General features: G+C 40.2%; 1 protein-coding gene across 1 annotated transcript; it reads right to left on the reverse strand.

The window, feature by feature from the left end:
• Positions 1-10959: 10959 nt before the first annotated feature.
• rpa3 (replication protein A3) lies at positions 10960-11995 on the reverse strand. Its single transcript, XM_056254522.1, has 4 exons — positions 11788-11995; positions 11424-11498; positions 11225-11333; positions 10960-11139 (listed from the first exon to the last, which is right to left on the reverse strand). Exons 1-4 carry the CDS (start codon positions 11884-11886, stop codon positions 11057-11059), a joined length of 366 nt encoding a protein of 121 aa, XP_056110497.1. The 5' UTR covers positions 11887-11995; the 3' UTR covers positions 10960-11056.
• Positions 11996-12437: the final 442 nt, after the last annotated feature.

Here is a 12437-nt window from a genome sequence, read left to right on the forward strand (position 1 = left end):
GGGTGGTTGGGCAGATATTGTGTTGCGGTAGGTAGTATGCCATACGGAACCGTTGTCCACTGAAACTGCCTATTCACGCACCAGTGGGGCTCGACAGCCTTAGTCAACGGGTTGGTGCGTATGGTTGGGTTGCGGAGAGATTGTGAGATTGTGGTTAGGTCTCAGCAGCAGGAGGGACGTAGAGGTCAGTAAGCTGGGCTGAGTTGAGTGGGGGACGGAGGGGGGTGATTTTGGGACGCAAGAGTCACTGTCTTCATGTTTTGTCTTTTACGCCTGTGTTATGGAAATCATCATTATGAACAGCAGCTACGCTAATTATTTTCCCTTTGCTTTTCTGCTGTTGTCTCGGGACGCGAGTCCCGAGAAAATGGCGTTCGTCAGCTCCAGTTTGTATCCAGCCTCTCACGGAGACTTCAGATGCTCCAATCACAAAGCCTATGAAGTGACGACTCAACACGGGCGATATGGACTCTCTATGGTGGACGGCACTGATCCTCAACAACTCGTCTTAAGACCGGCGTGCATACTTGGACTTCCAAAAAATACTCTAAATGTTCCGATCCAATCTGACTTGTAATGCTGCCCGAATCATGCACTGTTCCTTCGTTGGCCAGAGGAGAACTGGCCCCCCGACTGAGTCTGGTTTCTCCCAAGGTTTTTTTCTCCATTCTGTCCCTGATGGAGTTTTGGTTCCTTGCCACTGTTGCCTTGGCTTTTGGCTTGCTTAGTTGGGGACATTTAACATTTAATATTCAATAATATTATTGATCTGCCTTACTTAAGGTGGACGTTGACGCAATTTCTTTTAGAAACAAACTTTGTTATATTGTTATATTGTTTTTGTTATATTGTTTTCATGTTATCACTGTGAAGCGCTTTGATACAATCTGTATTGTAAAAAGCGCTATATAAATAAAGGTGACTTGACTTGACTTGACTTGACCTCGGGGTGGAGTCTCCATTCCCCCGGCCTCGGCCCCTGCCTCGACAGGGAGTCCGCTACCACATTTAAATACCCGGGAAGATACATTGCTCTCAGTGATAGTAGCTTCCCCTGGGACCACAGGAGGATCTGACGGGCCAACTTGTAAAGCCGGCGAGACAGCAGGCCCCCCTGATGATTGATATAAGAAACCACCGACGTGTTGTCTGACTGAACTAACACATGATGACCTCTCAGGTCTGCTAGGAAGTGCTTCAGAGCCTGAAACACCGCCAAACACCATCGTTTCCCTTGGAAACAGGACCAAGGGAAACACCGAATCCCTTGGTCCTGAGCCACCACTGTAGCGGTCTCATGTACAACAGGCCGCAAGGTATAACGTTGGACGCTGCTGCCATCAGACCCAACAGTCTCTGAAACTGCTTCACAGTGAGTAGCTGGCCTAGCTTTACTTGTTTCACAGCTGAGAGAATCGAAGCGATGCGGGTCGGAGAGAGTCGCGCCCGCATCGAGACCGAATCCCAAACGACACCCAGAAAAGTGGTCTTCTGGGAAGGAGATAATACACTTTTCTTTGCGTTCAGCCTCAACCCCAACTTTCTGATATGAGCGAGGACGACATCTCGATGCCGAACTGCCATCTGCTCCGTCTGAGCTAAAATCAACCAATCGTCGATATAATTGAGAATACGAATGACCTGAAGCCTCAGAGGCACTAGTGCTGCATCCATGCATTTCGTGAAAGTGCGGGGAGATAAGGCTAGGCCAAACGGAAGAACCCTGTATTGGTACGCCTCGCCCCCGAAGGCGAACCTCAGGAACTTCCTGTGTTGTGGAAGGATGGAAATGTGGAAGTATGCGTCCTTTAGATCTATCGTGACAAACCAGTCCTCGGATCTGATTTGAGACACGATCTGCTTGATAGTGAGCATCTTGAATTTTAGCTTCCCTACCGAGCGATTCAATAGGCGCAGGTCTAAAATTGGACGCAACCCCCCATCCTTCTTTGAAACGATGAAATATCGGCTGTAATAACCTGACTCCAAACTGGGAGGAGGAACCCGTTCTATAGCCTCCTCTTGAAGGAGCGTTTTCACCTCTTGTTCCATTACCAGAGCCTGCTCGGGGCCCACCACTGTGTGCAGAACCCCCCTGAATTTTGGTGGACGACACCTGAACTGGATAGCATAACCCTTTTCTACTGTCTGCAGGACCCAATGAGATATTTTTGGAAGGCTTTTCCACTCTGCCAGAAAATCTACTAAGGGTACCAGTCTCTCGAGACTGGCCTCTGGTGTAACTTGAGCAGCAAACCCAGCGCCCTGTAATGGCGCACCGGCAGGGAACGACTGGTTTAACTGCTCTGAGACCCTCATCAGAGGGAGCGAGCGTCCCTCGGGAAAGCGCTCGCTGGGACCGTCTGCACCCCGGCATGAAGGCGGGGTTGGCAGAACGGGCCCCTGAGGGCACCGAGGAAGAATGGGCACCGTAAAAAGAGGTGAACACCTTTCCGCCTCGGCGGGGACCACCCTCAGTATCCTGAACGCCTTGGCGTCAGGACTTCTTCTTAGCCGAAGCCTTCTTAGCCAATATAACTGTCCTCAGATCAGTTCTATTGCTAGAAGACTTCGGCTGAGAGTGCCGCAGCTGAGCCCACTGTCCAGCAGGGGGAGCACGAGACGCGACACTCTGCTTCTGCTGCGCCCTATGCGATGAGCTCGTGGACGGCCGGGGCTGCTCCCGCCCAGCAGCCTTTCTTTCTGCGGCCACCAGAGCTGCCATAGAACGACCCACTAGCTTGGCCGATTCTCTGGTGGCACGCAAGGATAAATCAGCAGCCTGACCTCCTCACTCTCACTCACGTCCCTTAGCAGATCAGCCTGGTATGCCTGCAAGATTGACATCGTATGCAGGCATGACACAGCTTGACCCGCCGCCGAATACGCTTTACCCATCAAAGCCGAGGTGTTTCTTAAAGGCTTGGTGGGTAATGCCGGTGCCTTGAAAGATGATGCTGCCTCGGGGGAGAGATGGCTCGCAAGCGTCTCTTCCACGCGAGGCAAAGCACCATAACCATAAGCCTTAGCCCCCACAATATTTGAATACGTTGAAGTCTGGGGACTAAACACTCTATATGATACCGGTCTTCTCCACGATTTCGACACCTCGGTGTGGAGATCGTGGAAAAACGGCAGGCACCGGCGTGGAGGCTGCACACGTGACGGCAAAAATCTCTCATCCAATTTTGATTTAAAAACAGACTCCTGTCTAGTCACTGGCCACTCGATACTGAGTTTTTCAACAGCTCTCGTCAATACCTCCATTAACTCATCACTTTCGGGAGTGTGGGGTGGCGAATCCTCCCCATCTCCCTCAACACTAACAACATCCAGATCCTCAGAACTGGATAGTTGCAGTGTTGGTGCCTCAGCCCGAGCGGAAGAAACAGCAGTGCGTGCTTCCGAACCCGGGACTGAGGCACTGGATCTCACAGGTGAAGGGAGAGATAAGGCAGCGCCCGTCTCAACCCCCGCTGAGAGATCCATCTGCGATCCCCACGATAAGCGCCGCCGCTCTGCCTCGGCAGAAGCGGGACCCGAACCGCGGGGAGCGCACACCGAACCGCTCTCGTCAAAGAGCGCCCGGTGGGAGCGGAGCGTCCTTAACGGCAGACGCTCGCAATGCTCACAGTCAGCTCCCTCGAGAGCTGACTGGGCATGCTGCACTCCCAAACAAACAACGCAAAGAACGTGTGTATCCCCACCCGTTAGATAGCGCGAGCAGGGAGGAACACACTTCTTAAACTGTTGTTCGTCCGCCATTCTCTCAATATATATATATAAATTGTTTGTGTGGTGCAGAGTATGTAAAGACAGACAATATCACACAGGGACAGATTCACATGTAGCGCGACTGAAGGCACAGAAGCTACTGCGCTTGTGTTTTTGGGGTGCTTTATAGTTTCCTGGTCGATGACGTCACCCGCCTATGACGTTTCATCTCTCCATTGGGCTGATTCCGTATGTGCTTCATGACGCACAACGCAGGGGCGTTCCCACAGCGTTTGACGCAGCTCGAAGTTCCCTTGAAAGGGAAGTCTCTTTTAGGAATTGAAGCCCTATCTCACCTAAAAAATATAGCCTTTTAAATGTAATTTCTTTCATTTAATTTGTTTTCATATACACACAAGGACGTCACAGATTTCAATTTGTTTTTTTAAAGATTTTTATTATTTCTAAAGAAATGTTTAGGTTGTGTTTTACAAACAGAAGGCATTATGTATAGGCCTATACTGCTAGTGAAAGGTTTCATATTTTATAGTATTTCTATACAATATGGATGAGTTGGACCAGTGGAGAAAAAACTTTGTGTGTATATCTATCATATCATTAAATCTTAATGCTGAAATGCTTTTGAAATGCATTTGAAATGCTTGAAATTAATTTTGTAGATAAATTGTACCTCTACAATATATATATTTATATATATATATATATATATATATATATATATAAAATATTACATATTTTTATATTTACATTATTATATTATATAATATATTATATTATTTTATACATTTATACTTTTTTTTGTTTCAATGGATGGATTGGACCAGTGCAGGAAAAACTATTACAGCTTCCCAGAATGGACCTCATTAAGCAGGTCCAGAATGAACAGGACTGGAATGGCTGTCGACTTTGATGAACATAAAATATAAGATCATTTGGGAATTGTTTGGTCACTACACCATTCCATTACTTCAGTTTGTATATTGCAGAAATAATAATTTTTAAAAAAAGAGTGGGTGTGTTGAAACTTTTGATGCCATCTACTTTTCCTGAATGTTTCCTTGAACTACTAGTTCAGAAAAGGGTCAAATCACATACCCTATTCCCAACCTTGTCATCTGATAAATCTGTGGAAAAATGTGGAAACGATCAAACCCTCTTGATGGCACAGTCAGTGAAATACCTCTCCACTTGACAAGCTACAAAAAATGTGACAGGACAACGAGGCACTCAAAATGACTTACAGGGAGGAGTCGTCGGAGAACATCAGTGGAGAACCACAGCAAATACAGCAACAGCCGTCAATAAGTTATTATTAATGGTAGAATAAATTTCATTTGTCTGCCTCTGAAAGTCAAATATATTTCCTCTAATGTAAAAATCATAAATCTGTTTAAAAATGCTTGCTGTCCTGTTGTAATTAACTAAGCTATGCCTCAGATGTAAAAGCTCAGATCGCATTACACGTATTATGACAATGTGATGTCTGTCACGGATCCCATCAGCAATGACACATCCCAACCAAACTCAACTCAGCGCACCTGGTCTCGCTCATCATCTCCGGAGTTCTGATCAGTTCCACCTGCATGTCATCATCACTCACCTCTATCGCTCACTGCTTAAAAAGCCCTGTCACTTTCCACTCAGCGTCCGGTCTCGTCTATACGATACCCACGACCCTCTGGTTCCAAACCATCTTTGTCTGGTTCTAGAAAGACTCCTTTTGCAAAGTATTGTCAGTCTCATGCTAACAACCTATCTGTGTCTCCTGAACAGCTTCAACGTGGAGATCGCCCTTGAATCACCAAGCTTCATTCACCAGTGCTTCCTTTGATCCGGAAACTTCGCGAATCATCTGGTGATTGATCTGTACCCAGGACTGTTCCAGTAAAGTATATCCAGTGTGCTGAATACCTCTGATTGGATCTGATGTCTTCTGTTGTCTTGGAGCTTGCTTTACGTGTCAAATAAACAAGTGTATATTCTACTTCCGTATCCTCGTCCTTTAGTAGACTAATGTCATCATGAGCCATATTTTTAAACAGCACTTAAGATGTCACTTGAAGCACCAAGTCATACGGGAAAAGTTGACACTTTATGCAAGAGATGAACCATGTCTGCTATTTACATCCTCAATATTTTAAAGTGGCGATTCTACATGAAATGTTTGAGTCAAAGGTGAAAAGGTTGACTCTGAAACAGTCATTGTATTTATACATCTAATATCCCTATAGTATATCCCTTTTCTTCTGACCTGAGACCTTACAAATTGTAGTCCATGATGAAAATTGTAGTTTAAATACTTTTTGATTACTTTTAGATTACTTTTGAGCTAACTTGTTTATCACATCGATTTGAATAGGATAATATTGTACCAAATTGATTAAAAAAAATACAAAGAGAAAAAGAAAAAAAAATCTATTATTTTGTTATCAACAACATTAAGTCCATTAAACGTTGTATTATGCCAGGATTAGGCTTCAGAAAGGAACTGCAGGTGATCCATATTCAATATAATCAGTTGATATCCAGAACTGACAGTAATTGACAGATTTACACCAAATATGATGTGATATGCCCATTTTTGCGGTTTCTGTTGACAGTATGAAAAATAATTTCTCTACAAATTGTTTCTGGTTGAGTTTGTCAAGTTGGTTTCCTCTCTGCTGCTCCACTTTAAATCCCATTTTTCATTTTAAAAAAAAAATGATTTTAGTACTTTGATGAAGTCTCCAAATTGAAGTAAATTCCAAATCTGCTGCCCGGGGCGCATCAAAGGGAGTCATGACAAGGAAAAACTGATGTTTTAATCATTCTGTGCCTTTAAGCATTTGCACAAGAACCAACTGCAGAATGAGCTTTGACTTCACTTGTGAACTTTAGATGTTCAGTATGGCCAAAATATGTATAATATGTGCTTCTGTTGTTGCCCTTTCGTTGGATAAATTGCATCTGCTAAACGAATAGATGCAAATGTAAAGTGCTGCAGAGATTTGCTGTTGCATGCACTAAAAGACGGCCCTGGGAACTTACATGCATGACCACAGGGTACGAAGGTTTTCTTGAACCAATTGTGCTTGGGTGATTTGTTAAACATGTCAGAAGATGATATGGAGAAACCTTCCTGAGGCAGTGAGCACAACCATGGAGCAGATAGATCTGATGCTATTGGAAATCTCTTAGTGCAAACCCTTAAACGCTTAGATGAATCAGAAAAGGCTGTTTTAGAAGAAAAATACAGTATGAAGTTGTGTTATCTTAATTAAGGGCAAAGGTCAAGGTGTCAACTTAATGGCATGTGGCAGTGGGTTACTTTTAATCTACAAGGTCATGAACTTCAGATGGGTTTGCCAACACAATCTAATGGCAAGTTGTAACTATTTTGACAAATTGGTGGCTAATAGCCTAACTATGAATTTGTACAAACTCATCCATACATAGCCTACATTTTAGAATTTGTTTACACCCCAGTCATAGACGGCCTATGTTTAGCGGTGGACCTTTACGTTCTTTGATTAACATTTAACGAATACAAAATCGGCACCTCGTAAAATAGGCTAGTTACTTTTTTCCTTGGGTGTGTTGTGTTCACATTTGTAGGTCGGTTTGATTGGTTCGTTTGGTCCGGACAAAAAAAAGAAGAAGAAAGAAATTGTCTTGTTCCAATTGACTTTATGCACAGCTGCACTACTTCCTGAACTTAAGCCAGCTCCTTTATTTCCTGTCTTACAATATTGGACACTGATTAATTCAGGTGTGCCTGACCTCAGTAGTCATAGCAACAATAATCAGACACACCTGGATTAATCAGTGTGTCCAATAATGTAAGACAGGAAATAAAGGAGCTGGCTTAAGTTCAGGAAGTAGTGCAGCTGTGCATAAAGTCAATTAGCGTTCACATTGGCATTTTTAACACCGGACCATGTACCGAACCTTAAGGCACATGGATATGTTCACAACCTGATTAGTCAGCTTTTATTAGCCTACATTTCATGACGGAACTTACCGAACATCCTAGATGCTGTGTGCTGGGCTAAATGCGCTTGTTGTATGTGCGTTGCCTGCATATGATGGTATTTTGACCAGCTGAGAACTCGTGAAGAGATTATAAAATGTGTAAAGGAGTCAAAACAGCAGCGGAAATTCCTCCGTCACACATGAAGACCTGCTGCGAGGAGACGCGGTTCTGATGCCTGAACCGAACTGTGATGGACATCACGATTCGGGAGTATGACGAGAAAAAACAGCCGCTTGAGCAATTTCCTTTTTAGGGTTGCATCTCGTCCCGTTTTTGGTTCATTTGTCTTTTGGTCCGTGTTGCTTTCTTGAACCCCACCAGAGTTCGCTCGAAGCTGACCAAATCTGCCAAGTGTGAACACCCAGAGATCGGGTTGGTTTGCACATTTGGTCGGCGTATTTGTTATAGCATACTGAATAAAAAAAAAACTCATGACTGAATATTAATCTTTAGAAACAGAATAAGTGTTTGATCAAACTAGCACTTGGATGACCACATGGTCGATCCACTTCAGCTAATCAATTTATGTTTCTAAAAAGTATAGGCTAGGCTGTCTATTATAGGCCTAATAATTCATTTATTCTTAAAGTAGCCTAGCTGTTCTCCTAGCTGTCAGAGGTGAAAAGCTTGACTCTATTAAACGTATTTTACATCTGATAAAATCGGCATATAGCCTATTCAATTTCTGACCTAGAAATAAAACCATTTAGAAAGTAAATATCACAGTGCTGAGTAGGCTACTTACAAATTGTAGTCCATGAATACTAATTAGGCTACATGAAGACAATTGTAGTTAGCAACAATCTATTAAATTTACACATTCCTTTTGACCTAACTCGTTGATCACATTTGATTAGGATAATACATATATATATATATGATACAGACACACACACACACACACACACACACACACACATATATATATATATATATATATATATATATATATATATATATATATACAGTGTATATATATATATATATATATATATATACAGTATATATATAAATATATATACAGTATATATATATATATATATATATATATATATTATCCTAATCAAATGTGATCAACGAGTTTCTTATACCAAAAGCTGGTATAAATTTGCAGTAGTAAATGAGAAGAGGATGTTACATACTCATTTCAAATACAAACAAAATCAAATTGGTCTTTTGGTTCCTGCTGTTTTATTTAACATATTTTATATTTTAAAAAGAGAATGTTGTAGTCTTTTCCAATACTAATAAAATAAAATGTGAATTTTTATGTACATAACTTTTTTTTCTGGCTATAGATACTGCCACACTCCTGTGCAAGTGGTACAAACAGCACTTTGTTAGAACTTGCAACAATATGGCAGCTGCTTGACCTCGGGCAACTCACCACACCATTGAGCACTACAGAGGCAGGCTATCCATTGCTCATCATATTAAATACTACAACATGCAGAATGCATATTTTACCCTAATGCCTTTTATCCTAATGAAGATGGTTTGTCCTGTCAAAGAGTTACTCAACATGACAGCTGAAGTGACTGATTGAGGTATTTGGCTCATTCGCCCCCTCCTGACACGTTGTGATTTACTGATTGATGAATTTTGTAATTGTACAAGTTTTTTCCATAGAAATATTAGCCCCCCTCGCATAATTAAAGAAGAAAATTCCAATATTCTGGTTTTAATTTCCAAAGAGTGTCAGTCTCCTCTGCTCACTGGTCTGGAGTAAATAGTAGGCTAAATATAAGTATACATAAATAGTAAATATAAGACCATAGTTTTAGTATAGTATAGTCTTACATTATATTACAAATAATGTTAGTTAACTAAAATTTTTCATAATCAAAATTCATAAAATGAAACCAAGACCAGTTCAAATCCAGAGACTTTTTTTATTTATAAAAAGTAAAACAGTAAGATGATGCTAAACTTTATGGTTTTCCTCACTTCTTGCAATTTAGGTCTTGTGTTGTAAAAGCATAACAACAAAAATGAACAAAATGTTTTTTGTCTATTTAAAAAATAAAATAAAATAAAATTGTGTATTCCATTTGTACAGTCTATGATTCCAACTCATGGCCTTCATGTTTAGTTTTTCACTTCATTGCCATCTAGTGGTAGAATAAAAACAAGTTTATTGAACCCAGTCTTGTATACAAAAAAAGCCCAAAATGATTAATCTTGGTGTCCACATTTCGCATTGGAAAAAAATAACCTGAAAAGAATAATTAATTAACTTTTGAATGTGGAATAATAAACATGTCTGTAGACCAGCCTCAAATATCCCCTCGTTCATCAAGTGCTGCCCAATCTTGTTTATTACTTCCAATGTGCATAGTAATCGCCTCGAAGCGAGAGGTTACCCAAAAATAAAAATTCTATCATCATTTACTCACCCTCGCGTTGTCCAAACCTGAATGAGTTTCTTTCTCCTGCTGAACACAAAAGAAGATATTTTGAAGAATGTCGGAAACCAATCAGTTGTGGGACACCATTGATATCCATAGTATTTATTTCCATACTATGGAAGTCAATGGGGTCCATCAACTGATTGGTTACAAACATTCTTCAAAATATCTTATTTTATGTTCAGCAGAAGATTCAAACTCGAGGGTAAGTAAATGATGACAGAATTTTCATTTTTGGATGAACTATCCCTTTATTATACTCATCTTGCAGTTATGATACACAAAACTGTTTAAACACAATACGGTATCATACCACTCCTGTTCACCCATTACAGTTAGAAAAACAAAAATTTACTTGATTACTTAAATGACTGATCAGTCATTAAATTTTTATTTTTTGAGTATAATCAATGTGCATTTAAACATGAAATTCTTATTTAAAAATAACCACATTAATAAAATTCAAAAAAACCTTTTGGTACATTAATTTTTGAACTATGCTCAGTTCACTTTAAATGCAAATATACTTTGTACAAGTATACTTTACACTTTTAAAACAAATTGTAATTCATCAGTAAAATCTAGCACAAAACGCTCTCATTGTAACTAAAATAATTGGCTAAATTAAGACAAATCCATTCATTTAGTCATGCTTTGCTTCATGATGAAAAAAAAAAAAACAGTGTAAAAATGGTACAAACTTTATTTTACTTACCTAATATTTTGTTGTAAATAACTTCCAGAATTATTTTTGTCAATGTACAGCTGTAGAAGTCTTCAATAATTAAATAATGTGAACAAAAGTTTTATATAAGTTTTATTTCAAGTAACAAAAACTGGACAAACAGTAAATATCCAATTATACAAAAACTGTAAAATGAAAATAAAAGTGCTGTTTTTAACCGCTTAATGACACCTCAAACGGGTAATACTGGGGATAGTCATTAAGGACTTTCAGGCTTTCGTTGTACAGTTCCAGATCTGCAAAGCAAAAGGGAAATCTTTTACATGCCAGTGCAAATGACACTGACAACACAACTATCATAATCAATATAACAATTAATACCGAAAGAGACTTTGTCCTCACGATACTGGGTATGTGAAACAGCCATGATTGTTCCTTTGTTGGACACCATTCCAATAACCTCTACAATCCCACTCAGCTCTTCATCCAACTAAAACAGGACAGGGAAAATATGACCTTTTTAATAAATACCAACATCATACACAGAAGTGCATCATATGCTGCTGAACTGATCACTCACAGGATCATTGAGCTCCACTGATGCAGTCTTTCCTTCTCCATCTGAAAGAGTAAGAGTCTTTCCTGATGGATGGACCTGTCAATACACAACCATACTGTCATGTTCACACGCTAGACAGAACTCATACTCTTCCAAAACGATTTTATTTTGCAATGCGTGGAACACTTCGTCCGTCTTGCAGTTAATATGATACTGAAATCTACTCAAACACACTACACTGTATCATAACACTCATATCATGCATCATTCGTGCTTGATTTTCATTATAACGTACAGCTAACGTTAGATGGCTCATTACGGAGTAAATAAATTATATAATGTTCATAATTCAGGACACGAATAGAAGTGAATAATCGGTCAATACCTTTTCCAAGCGTCCAATGAAGCAGACTGGTCGATTGATGTATTGAGACAACATCGACGTATTGATTCTGGTCTTCGGGGACTCATAAACGCCTGACATTGCGGATATTTACGGCAAAACACACAAGAAATAAAACCCAAAATGACTTCAGTCGAGTCAAACAGAACCGCGGGAAAACTCGGATTAAGTGACGTATTTTTCCCGGATGACCACGTTTCCGGTGCGTCAGAGAAAAACGCTCGAAACAAATAGCCTGTTAACTATAGTTCCTAGTTGTGGTAAGTCCGAATCAAAATACAGTATAACAGTTTGAGGAAAAAAAAATAAGAAAAAAATAAGTTACTCACTAGGGCTAATAATCATTTTCTACATAAAATAACAATAAGTTTGGTTTTCCTTTAGTCCATTTGTGTTTATTCATATGGTATTTTCCATCATTAGAAATAGATTTATAATAAAAGCCATTTGATTGCATTATCTGTCTATCAAAATAAAATGAAACTTTTTTCATATTTACAGAGAATAATTCTCAAGTCACGTCACCCCCAAGTGAACAACACTCTCCAACCCACAATCACATGCACGTGGTTATTTAATAGGCACATACATAATAAGAGTATATTCACAGTTGTTAGTAAGGGACATGCTAG

Source organism: Rhinichthys klamathensis, unplaced genomic scaffold (genome assembly GCF_029890125.1).
Source record: "Rhinichthys klamathensis goyatoka isolate OS25496 unplaced genomic scaffold, OSU_Roscu_1.1 h1tg000111l_1, whole genome shotgun sequence".
NCBI classification, from domain to species: domain Eukaryota; kingdom Metazoa; phylum Chordata; class Actinopteri; order Cypriniformes; family Leuciscidae; genus Rhinichthys; species Rhinichthys klamathensis.